Genomic DNA, 18,426 nt, shown 5'->3' with positions numbered 1-18,426 from the left:
ATATATATATATATATATATAACCTCCATTTCTCTACGCTCCTTTATTTTTATTAAATTTGGAGACAAAATAGAAACGGCAAAATAGCCTTCAATTGTTTTAGAAGTAGCAGGCAGTTATTCCAGTTAACTAACCAATCTATTTGTTCGTCTTTGAAGAAGCTGAATCGTGGTAGCACGAAATTTCACTATATCAAGAATATTGAGTTTGCCATGAAAGAATATTTGAATATTTGTGTTCTTTTCAGAGAAAAAAAAGGTAATCTATGTTTTATTGCAATATTCCAAGTATTTTTTACAATGTGTAAAATAAATTTGATATAATTAGGATGCATTATAATTTTGTTTTAAACGTTTAGAGTAAATAAAAAAGCTAGAAAAATTAGAAAATATTAAATAATATTTTAAAAAAACATGGTTCTTTTTATAAATAATATCCACTGTAATTCATGGGTAAAAACGATTATAAATGATATACCTAATATCTAATATCTTAGAATTTTATAAACATTTTGTGAAAGATAAGTAGTTAAATATAATTTGTAATTGATTATTATCATATTGTATAAATTTAATTGCAGCGATAAAACATGTTCAAAACAGAATCAATTAGTACATTAAGTGATCGTGAAGATGATATTGACAATTTGGAAGGTTCTATGATATGGTCCCAAGAGGAGCCACTTTCTTCCAGTGAAATATTGGAATTATCGGCACAAGATGAAAGAGAAAACAGCTTATTTGCTTTCTGTCGATTGTGTGCTGGTCAAACTACTAATCCAATATATATCTATTCTGAATCTGGAGAATCAATGAAATTGGCACATAAAATAAATACATGTTTAAGTGTTAAGGTAAAATATTTTTTTTACTTTGTAAACATATATATTGCATACTGTAATTCTTACAAATGTATACAAAGAATGAGAATAAACTTATGAAGGGCTGCGCACAATGAAAGGAATAGGGAACAGGAAACAGAGAATTTCAACGTATCAGAAATCATACATTGTGGAATACACAGTTTCTGATAAGTTGAAATTCTTATTTTCTGTTCCCTGTTCCCTATATTCTTTTCATTGTGTGCAGCTCCTAATATAATCGGAAGAGGGATAAGTCTTTGTACAATACAAAAGTTGAAAATAATAAGAATAAATTTTTTTTTGTCTGAGGTTTTGTTTTCGAGAAAAGATATTTAAAAATTGCATTGAGTGCCATGCATTTAATGAAGATACGATTTTGTAGAAAGATACTTATAAATGTTACAGAATAAATATGTAGATGTAGGAGGAAATGTGAACCAACAGTTCTTCGTGTGTAATCCAATGCATATATTAAAAATATGATACAGATGTTTCGACCTCGGTATTGGATCTTCCTCAGTGTATTTATTCTGTATTTCGTCTACGTATTTATTCTATAATTTATTTGGAGAGCCTTTTTCTTATTATTTTAATTACTATAAATTTATTATACAAGGTGTTCCATTTTAAAGGACTCTCTGAAATATCTCGGAAACACTGCGTTAAATGTTTTAGACAAAAGTCTTGAGGGAGACATAAGATAATATTGGATTGGATTGATCTTGTGTGGCGTTGTCAAAATCAGCAAAATTATTTTGAATTTTTTAAATGAAACTTCTAATTTTTCATTACATATTCTTGTAACTTACCTCGAAAACTTTTTAAAAAATTATAATAAAATATTTTTTCATTAAGTACTTTTTAAGTTATAAGGCTTGAAACTTACAATACCGCCGTGACGAAAAGTATTTAATGAAAAAATATTTTATTATAGTGTTTTAAAAAGCTCTCGAGGTAAGCTACAAAAATATGTAATAAAAGATGGGGGATTCCATATAAAAAATTCAAACCTTGTCTTGACCTTAACCATTCAAGATAGTATTAAACTAATGATACTATCTTATGTATCCCTTGAAGTAAAAAAAATGTTTAGAAAATAATAATAAATCTTTCGCATAGAGGCAGAATGGATTAAACTGAGAAGAAAAGTCCTCGACTATTTTGCAATTTTCGCAGTAGTTGACAAGATATTAATTGCTAAAAATGGCCAATTGCTGAAAATTGGCCTTCAATTATTTTTTTACTTACATATTATAATATCAATTTTACAGAAAAACTGCAACAGACAAAATTGTTTATTTTTTTTTTATAGAAACTCTACGAATTTTTTCAGAAATTTTTATCAATTTTTTAGTACTGCATTTTCTCATTTTTACCAACATGAGAAAATACGATATTAAAAAATTCTGAAAAAATTCTGAAAAAATCTTAGAGCTCTATGAGAAGAAAATAAACAATTTTTATTTCTTGCAGTTTTTCTGCAAAGCTGATAATATTTGAGTAAAAAATTATTGTAGGCCAATTTTCCATTTTTAGCAGTTAATATCTTGTTAACTATTGCGAAAATTGCAAAATGGTAGAAGACTTTTCTTTTCAGTTTAGTCCATTCTGCTTTTATGCGAAAGATTTATCATTATTTTCCAAGCATCGTATATAATAATACTACCATTAAATATATATATATATATATATATATATATATAATATATAGTGTGATTCATTGTAGATTAAGAAGACAGACCCATTACCGAAGCAGCTTTGTTTAACTTGCGTTGAGAAAGTGAACTGGTGTGACACATTTGACACACAATGCATTAAAGCAGAAGAAATTCTGTCAACGATGTTAGAGGAGAAACAATCTTTTAATCTTTCCGATCAACTTTCTTCTAATCAACAATCCTGTCCTTTATGTATAAAGGGCTTTATGAATACGTGTGAGGAGACATTACAGAATACGAAGGATAAGGAATTATACGAGAATGATATAATTCTAGAAAGCAGTGATGAGGAGAATATTTTTAATAACGCAAAGGTCAGTAAAGAAAGTGGAAATCATTCTATCATATTGCAATGTCTAGGAACTAAACAAAAATATTTAAAATGTGGAGCATGCATGAATCTTTATCACACCGAGGAAACACTAGATGGTCATAAGTGTAAGCCTAGTGTACAGAACACAACAAAACCGTACAAATGTCTCGTATGTGATAAGACATTTACTTTCGAGGAGCGATTGAACTTTCACATGCAATTTCATAAAGGCGCGAAAGCATTATACTGTGAGGTCTGCAAGATGACGTTCGGTAAAGAGCTGAAGTTGTTTTACCACTATAAGAGACAACATTCCAAGGAAATTAGCGTATCGTGTCTACAATGTGGAAAGTTGTTTGAGAATCAGGAAACACTTCGAGTTCACATTTGCGTCGACGGTAAAAATCGCCCTCACATTTGTGAAGTATGCAACAAAGGCTTTTTTGACGGCTACACCCTGAAGCGTCACATAGTGACACATCTGCCCGAAAAGCCTTACAAGTGCTCGGAATGTTCGAAAAGCTTTACACAGAAATCAAGGTTGAACAAGCATGTCACGAGCCATTGCATAGTTATCGAGAACAACCAGACGGTCTGGAAATGCATCCAGTGCGGTGAAGCACTCATCTCTTGCGATGATGCAGATATTCATTATAAGATAATACATGAGGACAAGATCACACTGATTGAGGAGCTAACGATATCAAAGCTATATCATTGTGAGTTTTGCAACAGTCATTTCATCAACGCGGACAACTTGAAGGCTCATCAAAAACATCATGTTGTCGAAAGACCCTACACGTGTAATACGTGCATGGCCACTTATAAATCATTCGCTGAAGCTGTTTTACATTGGAAGGAACATCCTAGACTGTTTAAAGTTCTCGTCGTTTTTTTATGTGATGTCTGCAACAAGGACATGAAAGAACTATCCTTGCTATACAAACACAAGCAAAATAGGCACAATCGTGAATCTAGATTATCCGAGTCGGGCGACGCAAAGTTCATTTGCGAACTCTGTGGGAATGTCTTCGACAAATATGAGGATATAAAGGATCACGGACGAGATCAGTGTTCCAAATTTCCCTGCGATATTTGTGGCAGCCTGCTGCCTACAGCAAACTCGTTGAACGCACACAAAAGACGGCATAATGGATTGAGACCGTACGTCTGTAATATTTGTGGAAAGAGTTACACTCAGTCCAGTCATATGTGGACTCACAAGAGATTCCATATGGGTATCAAGCCTTACGCTTGTGAATATTGCGATCAACGTTTTACCATAAAACCAGACTTGGCGGATCATGTTAGAAAGAAGCATACGAGAGAGAGACCATTCAAATGCGACGTGTGCAATAAAGCTTTCCTGACTGGGTCCGTGTTTTATCAGCACAGATTGATACACCGTGGCGATCGCAGATACAAGTGCCATTATTGCGAAAAGGCTTTCACTAGAACGGAAGCTTTGAACAACCACATCAAGATACACACCGGGGAAAAGCCACACTTGTGCGACGTATGTGGCAGATGCTTCAGACAGAAAGGAGATATGAGAAAACACAGACGCACCAAGCATGCTTCCGAACAAGATAAATCTTGAGAATTGTACGTCAAATATGAAATCGTTATTTTTTTCATTCTTGTATTTTAATTATTCCTATGTCATAAGTAATTGATATGTACGTTGCGTTTGAAAATATTACCTAAATATCTCGGAGTATCATTTTGTTTAACATTCGATAAACAATAAGGATAAAATGATACTCAGGTTTTTTTGAACGCGCGTCATTTATATTTTAATTATTTGTATATTTTAATTATTTGTACGAAATAGTTGTATTACAGTAGCAGATACATGCCGATTATTAAGCTACTTTTTTCAATAAATAGTAAAGTATTCCGAAGAATATGATATTAAAGAATTATCGTAAGTAATAAAATAAATAAGAATATACAATATATATATTATGTGTCTGTGTATATTATTATAATATTACAATTAATATAATATAATAATTGTATATATACACAAGCATATAAATATTATAGCATTTTATGTATAATATTTATATATTATAAACTCATTAATAATGTAATCATATAACAAATTTTACATAAAATACAAAACATGTTACTAAATAATAACTTGTACTGCTATACATTTAAACGTGTCACTTATTTGCTACAATAAATGACAAGTAATTTTAAAAAATGATCATTTTTTTTAGTTACATAAAAAGAGTGGAAACAAACAAAGAAAGGAAGAACATACTTTTATTTGTCTACAATCAATTATACTAAAATTGCATTTCAAAATTAATATTTTCTAAAATTTTAATGATTTAAATTCAAAACATTTAAATCCATTTTCTGGAAAACTTTGTTCTTTGAGTTGTGTCGTTGTAACAAATAAACGATATAATGTATTTTTAAAAATTTGCCACTATAAATTATTCATTTATTTTACATTGATTATTGACGAAATTTTAAACAGCCGCGTGTGCGTTACGCACGACAGGTGCGCGACTGCGCGCCATTTACATTGCGCACGCGCCCGCGCGTCTTGGAACAGGTGACATACCTGGCGAAGTGCGATGTCTCATGATCGCCGTCATCGTGCATTCAATCGTCACGCACGGACGACCTGCTCTGCTGGACGATTCGATTCCTGGCTGTGATAATTACTGAGGCCCGTTGCGCCCGCGGGACATACACGCGGGACACACACATCGCGATGATCACCAAAATGACAGTACCGAGATAGAATCGTGCCGACAGGCATCCCGAGATTCACGGAGCGGATTATACTGGTACGTGATAGTCCGAGGACTATCAGTCGAACGAGAGTAAAGACGTTCGTCGTCGTCATCGCGTAAGAATCTCACCTTGGAAGTCTGTTTTCTGTTCGGCCACGGGAAAACCTTTTGCGAGTCCGTGTCCGAGAGTACAACTTAACCTTTATTGCATTTGACATATGTAACTGTAACGAGTACACGAATGAAGAGGAAGAGACGACGTAGTTGTAAACAAAGCCCGCGTTAAGGTAACGGTGGTCGAATGATTCCGCGATTTGTTTTTACGTCCGTTTGTGCATTATTGTAACGTAGTGAGCGACCTTTTTATTTTACATCTTTTGCTAATTTTATTTGTAAAACGTGTTGTTGATATTTCCTAAAATAGGGAGAACCATGGCTTTCCCACCTTTAGTCAGCTCTACGCCACCGCCCTTAGACAACTTTGGAGAGTCCGATGAAGACGAATTCGGAGATTTTACAGCTGGTGGAATAGATGGTACTTGTGTACAGATTAACAGCTATCTAACAAAATATCAAATCATATTGCATGTTATGGTCTCTAAACTCTAATAATACTGTAATATAATAAAAAACTGGAATATGTACTATTATGATACACTTATAAGTAAGTAGTATAGAAAATGGACATGAGATAGCATAATGTAAAAAGGTCACCTATTTTTTTTTAATTCATTCTGTGATTTATTAATTCTTAAGATAAATTCTCGCAATCAGTGCATGTTCCAGTATTATTAAAATTTAGTAATTAACGCTTTTGGTTGAAGGAGACACCAAGCAACATGTATGTCATAAAAGACATCATAAAGAAGTCTTCTAGATAATGCTTATTTATTTGTGTATCAGCGTTATTTGTATCATTTTATCTTTATCATTCATAGATGTAAAACAAGGATGGAATGATAGTGACATAAATAGTACTAGTAGCATTTTCTTAAACACATCGTTTGTATCACTTTCTAATTTGTATAAATGTTATTATAGGTCTATCTGTTTCATCAGAGTCCCCACAAAAACTCATCACTCCGATACAAACACCAATAGCATCACAGAATGTATCTCCTCGATTAAACGGTATTAACGAATCACAAGTATTGGATAATTGCCCTAAGATAAACAAGGCAAAATGTGGTGTTATCGATGATGTGTTGATCGTCGAGAAGGCAGGCAACAATGTGAGCCACATAAGATTGAAGGATAGAACAGATAATAGTAACGTATTGGAAAATAATTTTGAAGACGCTAGTATAACAGAATACAATGTATTAGATTCACCCAGGAATGGCGAGTCGCGTAATGTTGAGATTAGTAATAGTGTTGATCATGTTTGTACTCAGAATGTTTTAGTTAAGGAAAATTTTGTTGACACAGATGTAATTAGTAGCAACAATAGTAGTTTAGCTGATAGTGTAAAGACAGTTAGTGAGCAGGAAGGATCGTCAAATGATTTGGAAGTGAATGACGAGATTGAACCTGTGAGTCTAGACTTGGAAGATCCTACGAGTACGCCGGATATTCTGCAACAACTGGACGACGATTTTTACAATTATGAACAGTTTAAAGATTCCAGCGAATGGAACGACACTGTTAGCGATAAAAAAGTGGATGTAACAGTTCTGCAAACGGATTATTTAAATGATAAGCCTAATTCCGTGGACACAGAATGCAACGTAACGGATGAAGTTGAAGAAAATTACACGTTCGACGAGAATGAAACTTGTGTCATTGATACTAATGATAATTCTGTCTTCATCAATGATGAAAGGACAATTTCCAATTTTGTTATCTCTCAAGAACATAATGTAGGCGGTACTGACGTTTGTAGACAACCGGAGTGTGAATTCAGTATTCAGCCGAAATACATAGAGATGTACGATGTAATATCTAACACTGAGACGAGTAATGAGAAGTCAAATAAAACTGTAGATGATTCTTTCAATTTCGATTTCACTTTCGACGATGATGCTGTGAGAGAGGAATCAAATTTAGATCATACATCCGTACATGCGCATACTGAAGACATCCACCTTCGAAACTCTAGTAAAAAAAGCGACGCGAGTACTTTTCCTAATAATTTCTGCGATATAGGTGATATAAAAAATACTATACAATCAAAAGAAAGTGAATATGTAGCCGTAGAAACGAAAAATCAAACTGTTCAAAAAGTAGCTGTGAATGGGATGAGTGAGGAAATTTCTGCTAAGGAAAAAGAGTCTAGTAATGAAGAGATACATAAAGACTACATTCCGGAAAACGGTTTTGATGCACACGATCTAGATAATTCCGATTTTACAGAATTTATGGAGCATAGAGATTTTAACGGTGTATCGGAGTTGACAAATGATTACAATTCAATATCCAGTAATAGTACATACGAGACAGTACAAATTCATGATTTACATACATCTTCATCCGATGCGTCTTGTATACAAAAATTTTCACCAATTAAAGGAGCTTCACTGCCATCTACTAATACATCTCTCGACTGCTTAAAGGATAAAATTAATATTACGAATAATACTGGCGAAGAATGTGCCACATTTAAAAGCGAAAATTCAGTAGTATATTTTAGCAATGGTGAATTTTATGATTTTCCTTTGCGAACAACAGAGCCAGCAACCAGAACACAAGAAGATAATTGTCCTGGATTCGAAAGTGTGAATAACGAAGATGATGATTTTGGTGATTTTACTAATTTTTCGAGCACAACGGTAGAATGGAAATCTGACGATGCTAAAGAACTGAAGGTACCTGAGGACGATGATTTCGGAGACTTTAATAATTTTGAAACATCAACGGATGTAGTAGAAACACAGCAGTTTAGTTTAAAAGAATCTATATGTCGGATAGAAAACAAGAATGTGAGTTTAGGAATGTTTGTGTAATACATGATTGCTAGTAGTTTGTTAAAGTAAAAAATGAGTGTATTGCTTTAACTTAGATTTTTAGTCTTACATTATGATAAATAATATATAATTTTATATATTTTTACGTTAATTTAATCAAATCAATTTTAGGCTGCAAATAAAATAGAAGACATAATAACAAATATGTTTTCTGTGCTTTCTGAACATCATGAAGTTGAGTTAAAAGCCTTAATAGATAAAGCAGATAAAGTTTGGCAAAATGTGAAGAGCGTGGAAGAAACCAATGCTCTCACTTACCAATGGGCGAATAGTAGTAGTAACAATGTTCTTTTGAATTCTCTTGGCATTGATTCTCGGAATATTGTAAGTATACACAACAACTTAATAATTAAAATATTTTTATACATTTATGAGAAAAAATAACAATATTTAAGAATATTTTAGAAAAAATAACAATAATTTGTTATGTGAAATTAAAGCTATTTGGACCAAGATGGAATCCGAATATACCAAGATTTGCTGCAAATCTTGGTTTTACTCCGTTAGAGCCAATTAAAGCTACTGCTGAGCCTCAGCAATCTTCTGCAGCCAATACCAGCAAGATACAGGGTGCAGCTTGTTCAGATGTAAGTTGAGGTTTAATTTCTATAGTATGTGTAAGTAATTTACGTATTAATTAATAATTGTAACGTCGTATTAGGAAGTACCTGCCGCCCAATTTGATTGGAATAGTTCTGGCCTTGTAAATCCTCTAGATGCTAGTAAGTATTGTAATTGCATGTTTAGTGATTAAAATATTGTACTTAGGAGAGAAACATAACTAAATGTTTCATATTTTGCTAATTTATATTCTCATATATAACGAGATAGAGAAAGAGAATATTTTCTGAATAAATATTCTATATGTAAAAATAGTTTGGTGTTGTCTCTTACATATAGATCAAGGCTGCGTTTACTTTGACGCTTACAGTAAGCATAATTATCCTTGTTTAATATTTCACAAACAGTAAGGATAAAACAATACTTTAAGTGATGTGAGTGTCAAAGCGAAAGCGGTCCAAGTATGTTGAATTTTGTCCTAAATGTCGCGAAAAATAACAATACAGGTGGTGGGTTATCCGCTCTTCTGCCTCTGGATTTATTGTGTCCGTTTGATCCTCTACTAACACCCCATTGCTCCACACATTCCGAATCCTATCATCAGTCATCTTGCTCAACGAACTCCGTTTATTACTGTAAGTGCTCAAGCTGTAATGTCTTTGTTTTTGCATACATGTATATATATAAATGTATATTTATAAACTTTGTTTCAAATAGGATACCTTTTTTAAATGTACAGGGTGGGCCATCTATTGGTACGTTTTTAAAAATGCGATCAAATGAGCATACATTGATATTTTTTATTAATTTTTTTTTTGTTGTGAAGCTAAAATTCAAAAACGTACCAATAGATGGCCCACCCTTTATATATTAAAAATTAAATAGACTGCCACTTAATTTTGCTTTGCTTGGTTTTAAACCATAGTTCATAATATTTTTAAAATTATTGTATTCATAATTCAACTAATTTTAATTGTTAATTTTTATTACTGATACAGATTCATCAGAAGCAGTTGTACAAGAACCAAGTCAATCCATGAAATCGCAAAATTTATCGGATCTCACTTGCAGTTCACTAAAACAGCAAAAATCGTCCCAGATGTCCAAGATAATAGAACCATTACCAGGACCCTGTACAGTGGAATGGAAGAAAAAGATCGAACAAGACATCGGAATTAAACAGAAAAGCAACTCTTCGCATCGAACACTGAGAAATGTCCCTCTAACCAACAATAAGTCATTTTCAATAAGCAATAATACCTCCAGGGTACATGAATATCACAGAAAGATATCAGTAGGTAAGAAAGAGAATACGCAAGGTACAGAGCATGTAGTCATGGATCGATACGGGAGACCGATGCCCGTGCAAGCCGAAACTATAAAAGTTCTGAATCAGTTACCGGATCTGTCGTTTTTGAATGCGAGAACTTTATTGTTCAATCGCGAGCAGAGACAGATCGTGCCGGATCTGGGCGCTATGATAAATCGGAAGATGCCCGGCTGAGTAACATCGGTCTGAATGCGAGTTTGAAAGGGCAAACGCGAGAGGAAACTTCCCAGAGAACCTATTGCCAACTGGATGTTTCTAAGTGACCCATACAATCAAAATGTACTTCTGCTACCTTTCAAACCTGTGTTCAGACCAACCTTTAATCCAACCTTGGCTCTTCCACGTCAGGAAAGGATAATGAGACGCCACGTATGAAAGACACTGTCCTATATTAATCTATTTGCTTGCGGCACCGAGTAATGCACTTCGACATTCCGAATCATCATTGTTTTGTGATTTTATAGCGCTATTGTTACTGAATCCTTCAAAGTCTTTTACTTTGTTACGCAATTACGGTATGTTATACTGATCATTTAAGAAATGATGTAAATTTGTTTCATTAACTCAACAGTTGTGTAATCTTTATTAAAGACGACAGTTTTACGTCGTTACTTACATAGATGTAAGAATTCACACACACACATTCGGCCATATTCTAGTCTACAGTTCTTAATAATAAGTTTTCTGTATTATATGTTAGGAGAGATTTGTTCGATATGTTTATTTTCGACGATAATTGCAGGTAATTAAACAGCGCCAGAATATTATACTTGTTTGCATTATATTTCAAAAAATTATCTACTAATATTCTGGAACTATTTTTAGATGAACCAACCTGAATATTTATCTTGGATTCATTTCTATCAATGTAGACTAACTTTAATTTCAGTTCAATTGACTTTTCATCTTTTTCTACTTCTTAGGACTAGAAAAGATGAAAAATAAGTTAAACTGAGATCAATTAATCTTCATTGGTGAGAATGAACGTTATATATTCAAGAAACTGCGCGCGTACTTCGTACGATGTTGATATGTTACAATTTCAAGCAATCGTAAATATTTCCAGTCATATAGAAAGAGAACACATACTTTAACCCAAAATAAAACTATATACTAATTGTAAGTCAATTATCGTAGATTGACGAGATTGATATCTGTAATGAAATCGTCGAGTGATACATTTATCAAATTCGCTTGATGCTTTTATTGCACATTTTGAATTTCTACTATGAAACGTGATGTACTTAATTATGTAAATTTCGGCATTTGCATATTGATTATTAGAACGAAACGATAAATATTATTACCACTATTCGTTATTTATTAATGATAATATTGTAATATATATTTTATGTAAAATATTGTGGATAACATTAACACATAGGCAATCTTTAATGATCGAATCGTTGTTACTTTTTTTAATCATTCTATGAAAACGTGCGATTTTTTAAATCCTCGATCTTTTCCCGATCCTTGAATGCAATCTTTTATAATAATCAAAACAATTTAGATACAAAACATTCATTTTCTCATAATTCATTATCTCATAATTACTTTAATTATATTAAATATAGAAGAATTTTGTAAAATATGAATTAAATAACAATTCTGCATAATTTTTGCTCAATAAAAATACTTTTATTAAGCATATTTATTTTATATTTCATAATGTTTTATAAAATACTGTCATCAAAATATATTAGTTACAATGTACACAATTAAACTATCTAATAACAATGATTGCTCTTGCACATTAAAAATAAAATTGCATTTTACTTTAATATATTATCAATTATCAATTTTTTGCACACACATAATAAATTTTTTTCTAATGTAAAATAATTTTTATTAAAACGTTGGAGTTTAGACTAGAACATTTCATTTAGGCACATAATACATATATATAATAAATCGGATACGTGCACTATAATGATTTCATATAGAAATTTTTTTTAAACAATTGAATAAATAATTTTATTAAAAAATTGCATAATTTTATCTCTTAATTATAAGAAAAAGAATATATTACTTTTGTTACTAGGAAAACATATCCTCTTCAGAGCTATTACGTTCTTCTTCTGAGTTGTTAAGAACTCGCACTGTATCATACATGTTTGTATTTTGTAACATTAACTTGACTTTACTTGTTGAAGGCTCAGGGCTTGTGTCTTCACTAGAAGAGAAACTCATGCATCTCTTAAGAGTTTTCTTACTACTCTTTGGTATAACTTCCTGATCATTTTTATAATCCATTTCTTGTTTCTTTAGCTTAGGTTTAGTATCATGCATTTTTTTACTCTTTACATCTGATTCATCACTTTCATCATCAGTGGTTTCATTATATGGTGACTTCGTTGTTGTCTTTTTTGTATTATTTAAAGCTTCCTGAAGCTCTCTAATCTTTTTCTTCTTTGTATTCAGAAGTAAAAGAAATTTCATGTTAAGATCTTTCTCCATAGTGTTCTTTTTGTTTATTATTTCTTCTAAATTCACGATCAGTTCTGTATTGCTTTTCTTAAAGTATTCATTCTCTTTTTCCAGTGCCAGTGCTCGCTCTTGGTATTGTTGATAGAGTTCTAATGATTGTTTTAAAGTGTCAGATAGAATTAATATATTCGAAAGAGAATGCATTGTAATTTCTCCACGAGTGAGAACATTTTGTTGTTTCCATGTGAATGTTGTTCCATATGATTTATCCTGCAGAAAGAACTGTATATCAGCGTTTTTCCCAGAGAATGCTTGTTTTGTTTTCTCCAGATATGTTTCAAAGGATTCGTCCAAGTGATTTAAGAAGTAATTGGCATTCTCTACATGCATCTAAAATAATAAGATAACTTTCAATAGATGATAGTCATTGACTGTCGGCAGCGAAATTATATTTTCTTGATAAATCTGATAAAATTGTTAGGATTTTTCAAATTTTGTCTTACACTTTGGCTATGTTTTCTAACAAGGACACAGTATAACACAATGAATCATTTCGTCTTTGTTGTATATGTCAACTTTAAACAAGGATAAAATAATTCAACAGAATGTTGCAAATGTTTTGAAATTTGGTTGCTATAAATGCTTTGTATTCTTTGATTGGTTAATAAAATTTTTTTTATTAATCAATCAATTGCTTCAAAGCATTTGTAGTGAAAATTTGACTGCACCCATAAATATACAATAAAATAAGTAAACAGTTAATTAAATTACCTCACCACTTAATGGTAGTGTATACGTCCTCAACACTATTATTTTGAAAGATGTATCCTCCCATTCTGTGTATAGCGTAAAATTGCTCTTGTCCACTTGATTCACAAACTGACTTACGCTCGCGTTAATCATGATGTTTCTTTTCGGTAATCCAGAAAAAGTGTCAGATAATTAACGAAAAAAGTCATCAAAAATATCTGATGTGCAGTCATCTGATATGATGAAGATTTTGTTAACTTGATTGATTAAGAACTCTTGTCAGAAGAAAATACATTTCGACATTGTATAAAAAAAGAATTTCGTCAATCGGATTCGACAATTAAGTTTCTACTTTAATAATTCATAAATATGATTTAAAATTGATAATGTGCGCATTACAGGTTAGTGACATGATTCGTGTATACGATAAAAATAATAGTAATGCGCATGCGCGAACATCTCCCGGTAAAAAATTGTTCAGCATGAATATGTATAAATATGTATAACATACATAACACGTATAAATATTCATAAACATAATTATGTATGAAATATGTCCACATACATGTTCATACATGCTTTCTTTTTTTATTAAATTGCTTTTTAGTGCAATAGAAATAATAATAGTAATGAAAACATTAAAAATAATTAGGTTATTAAAAAGGTAATTTTCGCACTATTTATTTTTAAAAAATCAAGTTTGAAGAAATGTAAAAAATTATTTATGTATAATTATATATAAAATTATGTATAATTATGCATAAGCAATTGTTTTTACTTTTTCCGAAACTTATTTTTTTCTAAAACAAACAATGCGAAAATTATCTCTTTAATTATTTTTTATGTTTTCACATTTTTATTTCTATTACACTAGAAAGTAATTTTACAAAAGAAAAGGATGTATAGACATGTATGGACATATTTTATATATAATTATACACGTTTACGAATATTTATGTATGTTTATACATATTTATACATATTTATGCATGAAAAATTTTTTACCATTTCGCGGTGTAGCAATTTTTTTTCATTAAAAAAACCTTAATTAAAAAAATATATATTTAAAAAATAAAAAACTGTTGAGGTTATCAAACCTAATTATAGATTGTAAAACAGATGTAGAAAATTAAAATTAAAATTATTTTATTAACACAAAATATAGATAATAAAAAATAATAAAATAAGACAATAGAACATTTTTCATGAATTTCTTCATGAATTTTGTTTTTTGAGAAACATAACATTATATCACATAAAATATAAAAATATTAGAAATAAAAAGAATTATAAAATTACAAATGATGTTGATTATATTTATTATGCGTGAAATTAGAATTTTATTGTCATACCAGGCATATTCCGCGTATATTGAAACAAAATCCGCCAAAAAATGACAAACTAAAAGGCCAAGCTCTAGATTGGCTGCAGCAATTAAATATGTGCAAGAATTTGTATAGGTACTTGTATGTTTCCCATGATTCGCAACTCCCGCCGAATAAAATAAAAAAAATCTCGTAGTATATACAATACACAATATAAGTGTAATTAGTTTAATGTAGTACAGTGTAATGGTATCAAGTAGCATTTGATATACATTTTTGTGCGACATTCAACGAATCTTCAAAACGCAAGAGATTTTTAACTTTATCATTTTCTGTGCTAAAATTTAAGGACTAATTTTAAATAAGACTTTACAGGGGAGGAAACTAAAATATATTTTACAGGGGAAACTATGAAGAAATCTGTACTCAGAATCATTTGTTTTAAAGTATCAGTTATAATATATTATATAAATAAAAAAATATACATTTAAGATTCATAACTCATGATAGCACAGATCTCCAAGGAAACGTTCTGAAGGAAATCTTGAGAACATCTTAACATCCTGAGAATATACCTAGAAAGATCTTTTTTGAGATAAAGTGTGCTGTATGGGAACTGAAGTGTTTGACTACAAATATATGCATTTGACAATTAACATAATTGGCTGCGTTTTGTTTCACGCATGATGCGCATGATATCATTTATTCTTATTATTCATTGTTGAATGTTAAGGACATTCTCCGGAAAAAATCCATTTTCTTTAGATTTTTCTGAAACTTACAGAAAAAGCTTGTTTTGTCCTTGTTGGTGTCCTGAACATGTGCTTTAAAACTCAATACCCAGAGCGGGATTAAAAATCGAAATATTCCACTTCAATTAAAGTTGAAGTGTTTAACATAGAATCCCTGTTTAAAGCTTATTCAAAAATGATCTTCTTATTCACTGTAAAAAAGTTTTTCTTAACCATTTTTTAAAACAATGAGACATAAAACTTCGATCTCACAAGGAATAACATAAAATTTATCTATATATAGCTTCCGGTATTCGTTTTAAAAAAATAATCATTGAGCAAAGTACAAAAAAAAATAGCTTCACTATTGGTAATTTGAAATAAAGAATTTTATTTCATATATTAATATTTGTATTTATTAGAACACTAACTATATTGTATAAAAAACTTGTATAAAAAACTAACTTAACACTTATTATGAAATATCTTATACTACATAAAAGTGAAATAAATTATTTTTATAATGGTGAGAGTACTAATGTGGTACTCTCATTAGGTTGAGCTCAACTCATTAGGTTGAGCACAACTGCAGTCGAAGAACGTCCTTAAACAAGGATAAATGACGCATTAGTCACATCGTGCGTGAAACGATGTTTACCCATTATATAACTCTTGTGCAGAGAAACATCAAGAATACACACTTGTAGAAAATTCACAACATTGCTGGATCTAGGTTTTATCGTTCTGTCATATGTAACAGCTTCTATTTTATCAGGTATGAATTGCAATAGAACGGTCAAGTGTGAATGTTAAAATTTTGAACTGAAATTTCGAACTAACCGTTTTCTGTAAACAACAGAATGTTTTTGTATTTACTTAATACTGAGAGTCGTGACCACAACAGAAACTTTTTATAAAAAATTCTATGATAAATCTTATCTTTCATATTAATTGTGATTGTATGATTTACAGGTTATACTTTGTGGAGATTCTGAAATTCTCAAGTTAAAAGTCAAAATCGCAAAGGATACACTTAAGGATTAGTTTTTATTTATACACTTATCCAATATATCTAGAATATATAAAATAATATAATGGAAAATATGAAACGTGTACCATTGCATAAAGCCCTAGAATCATTGGCTTGGCTAGAAGGAATGTGGCGAACCGAGAGTCAAGGCAACGGCAAATATCCGACAATTAAAGATTTTAGCTATTATGATGAGATAAGCTTCACGTCCTTAGGTCAACCTATGTTCAATTATACTGCACAAAGCTTTTCCTCGGATTTAACGAAGCCAATGCATCGGGAAACAGGTTTTCTGAAAGTGAACCCTGGAACTAATCATGTAACTCTTATCTCAGCACATAATTTTGGTTTAACTACCATTGAATGTGGCGAGATAACTGACAAAACCATCAACTTAAATAGTACTGATATAACTAGAATAAAAGAGGCAAAGATACCCCATGTAACACAGGTATATTTAACAGTAAAGTCACTTGCATTATACTAGATTAGCGCATGCTAAAAACTACTGTATATAAAATTAGCAAAGTTAAATGTAAAAGGATATAAATGTTATTTGATTTAATATTTAAAATATTGTCACGTTATTGAACAAATATATATTGCTGTCAAAATTGAATATGTTACATCACTATTACATTTAGATACTTTATATAAAGCAGCCTTTAATGTGCACTAATCCATTGTACAATAGTATGACCAAATTTATTATAAATTTTATTAACTTAGCATTGCAGTTGATATTTATGTAAGCAGTAGCATAATTTTACAATTAAAATATGTTTCTAATTTTATGGCAGGTACGCAGGGAATTTAAACTTCATGATAATTGTTTGGAATATGTATTTTACATGGCAACGTCGAATACCCCAGTGTTGACTGAACATTTACAAGCAAAGTATACGAAAGTGAGCGAAGAGAAATAAAAGGATGTGAGATAGGGTGACCAGACAATCGGTTTTTCCCAAATGACTTTTTTTTTTAAGACCGGCTGGATTTTCAGTATGTCCAGGGTGTACTCTTTTTAGCTTATATTATGAGAAAGAGCAAGAGGACCGGAAGCTATTGCACATGAAATACATAATAGTAAGCTAATCACTAAATTATTATTATTAGGGATGCATCGGATCGTAAAATTACCGGATATCGGATATCCGGTGCATCTCTAATTATTATGTATCTGTGATAAAATATTTGAAAATTGTTATCATTATGTAAAACGTTTTTTTGGCTAATACTTAAATACGTGTTTTTATCATCTTTAGGATTTTTAAATGTACACTTTTCTTTTATTTTTGAGTTTAAATATACTACTTACTTTATACTACCATGTAACCTTTTTTGTTCTACTTTTGATTCTCTTGATGTCCTACTTTTGTACTATTTTTTAATTTGGAATAGTCCTAGTTTACTTAAGTTAGATCTGGTCACCCTACCAGAAGAACAAATAAAGTTTTAATTTTATTATACGCTTTTGACAATTAACGACTGTAGTTTTTTAAGCGTAAATAAAATTTTAAAGCGATAAAAACGCATGCTAAATCTACTATTCGTTATCTAATTCGTTATCTACTGCGATTATTTATCTGTGTATACATGCATGACAAATTTATTATTAGTAATATTTCATCCCAAATTTCACGAACTTACCATAAAAAGA

General features: G+C 31.0%; 4 protein-coding genes across 8 annotated transcripts; 3 read left to right on the top strand and 1 right to left on the bottom strand.

Annotated features, from left to right (window-relative positions):
* The first annotated feature begins 173 nt into the window (after nt 1–173).
* Nucleotides 174–4,497, top strand: LOC108747615 (zinc finger protein 676). The gene is made up of 3 exons (XM_018485200.1): nt 174–258; nt 581–853; nt 2,589–4,497. The coding sequence occupies exons 2-3, from the start codon at nt 590–592 to the stop codon at nt 4,491–4,493; spliced, it is 2,169 nt and encodes a 722-aa protein (XP_018340702.1). The 5' UTR covers nt 174–258; nt 581–589; the 3' UTR covers nt 4,494–4,497.
* Nucleotides 4,498–5,479: 982 nt separating this feature from the next.
* Nucleotides 5,480–11,807, top strand: LOC108747848 (aftiphilin). Of its 3 annotated transcripts, none has more exons than XM_018485706.1 (8): nt 5,480–5,703; nt 6,074–6,184; nt 6,691–8,567; nt 8,724–8,936; nt 9,053–9,199; nt 9,274–9,334; nt 9,680–9,808; nt 10,172–11,807. In XM_018485706.1, exons 2-8 carry the CDS (start codon nt 6,082–6,084, stop codon nt 10,675–10,677), a joined length of 3,036 nt encoding a protein of 1,011 aa, XP_018341208.1. In that variant the 5' UTR covers nt 5,480–5,703; nt 6,074–6,081; the 3' UTR covers nt 10,678–11,807. The 3 variants fall into 3 exon arrangements, with proteins under 3 accessions (XP_018341208.1, XP_018341210.1, XP_018341209.1); XM_018485707.1 differs by lacking the exon at nt 5,480–5,703 and adding an exon at nt 5,742–5,936; XM_018485708.1 differs by lacking the exon at nt 9,680–9,808.
* A 622-nt stretch (nt 11,808–12,429) lies between these two features.
* On the bottom strand, nt 12,430–14,048 carry LOC108747646 (DNA repair protein XRCC4-like). 3 transcript variants are annotated; one of them, XM_018485243.1, is made up of 2 exons: nt 13,702–14,048; nt 12,430–13,200 (listed from the first exon to the last, which is right to left on the bottom strand). In XM_018485243.1, the coding sequence occupies exons 1-2, from the start codon at nt 13,831–13,833 to the stop codon at nt 12,541–12,543; spliced, it is 792 nt and encodes a 263-aa protein (XP_018340745.1). In that variant the 5' UTR covers nt 13,834–14,048; the 3' UTR covers nt 12,430–12,540. The 3 variants fall into 3 exon arrangements, with proteins under 3 accessions (XP_018340745.1, XP_018340746.1, XP_018340744.1); XM_018485244.1 differs by having other exon boundaries at nt 12,434–13,320; nt 13,707–13,788; XM_018485242.1 differs by having other exon boundaries at nt 12,435–13,320; nt 13,702–14,046.
* Nucleotides 14,049–16,338: 2,290 nt separating this feature from the next.
* Nucleotides 16,339–18,207, top strand: LOC108747634 (THAP domain-containing protein 4-like). The gene is made up of 3 exons (XM_018485230.1): nt 16,339–16,511; nt 16,709–17,217; nt 17,567–18,207. Exons 2-3 carry the CDS (start codon nt 16,831–16,833, stop codon nt 17,690–17,692), a joined length of 513 nt encoding a protein of 170 aa, XP_018340732.1. The 5' UTR covers nt 16,339–16,511; nt 16,709–16,830; the 3' UTR covers nt 17,693–18,207.
* The last annotated feature ends 219 nt before the right edge of the window (nt 18,208–18,426 follow it).

This window comes from Trachymyrmex septentrionalis, unplaced genomic scaffold (assembly GCF_001594115.1).
Source record: "Trachymyrmex septentrionalis isolate Tsep2-gDNA-1 unplaced genomic scaffold, Tsep1.0 scaffold20, whole genome shotgun sequence".
NCBI lineage: Eukaryota > Metazoa > Arthropoda > Insecta > Hymenoptera > Formicidae > Trachymyrmex > Trachymyrmex septentrionalis.
Note: the sequence above shows the minus strand (reverse complement) of the source record. Positions and strands in the feature narration are given on the sequence as shown.

Bases quoted from the DNA above. Each gene is read 5' to 3' on its own strand.
- LOC108747615 (XM_018485200.1), top strand. From the start codon at position 590: ATGTTCAAAACAGAATCAATTAGTACATTAAGTGATCGTGAAGATGAT. The intron at 854-2,588 runs GTAAAATATTTT...GATTCATTGTAG, and splicing joins ATACATGTTTAAGTGTTAAG to ATTAAGAAGACAGACCCATT.
- LOC108747848 (XM_018485706.1), top strand. From the start codon at position 6,082: ATGGCTTTCCCACCTTTAGTCAGCTCTACGCCACCGCCCTTAGACAAC. The intron at 6,185-6,690 runs GTACTTGTGTAC...ATGTTATTATAG, and splicing joins TACAGCTGGTGGAATAGATG to GTCTATCTGTTTCATCAGAG. The intron at 8,937-9,052 runs GTAAGTATACAC...GTGAAATTAAAG, and splicing joins GCATTGATTCTCGGAATATT to CTATTTGGACCAAGATGGAA.
- LOC108747646 (XM_018485242.1), bottom strand. From the start codon at position 13,833: ATGATTAACGCGAGCGTAAGTCAGTTTGTGAATCAAGTGGACAAGAGC. The intron at 13,321-13,701 runs GTAATTTAATTA...TTATTATTTTAG, and splicing joins CACTACCATTAAGTGGTGAG to ATGCATGTAGAGAATGCCAA.
- LOC108747634 (XM_018485230.1), top strand. From the start codon at position 16,831: ATGGAAAATATGAAACGTGTACCATTGCATAAAGCCCTAGAATCATTG. The intron at 17,218-17,566 runs GTATATTTAACA...ATTTTATGGCAG, and splicing joins AGATACCCCATGTAACACAG to GTACGCAGGGAATTTAAACT.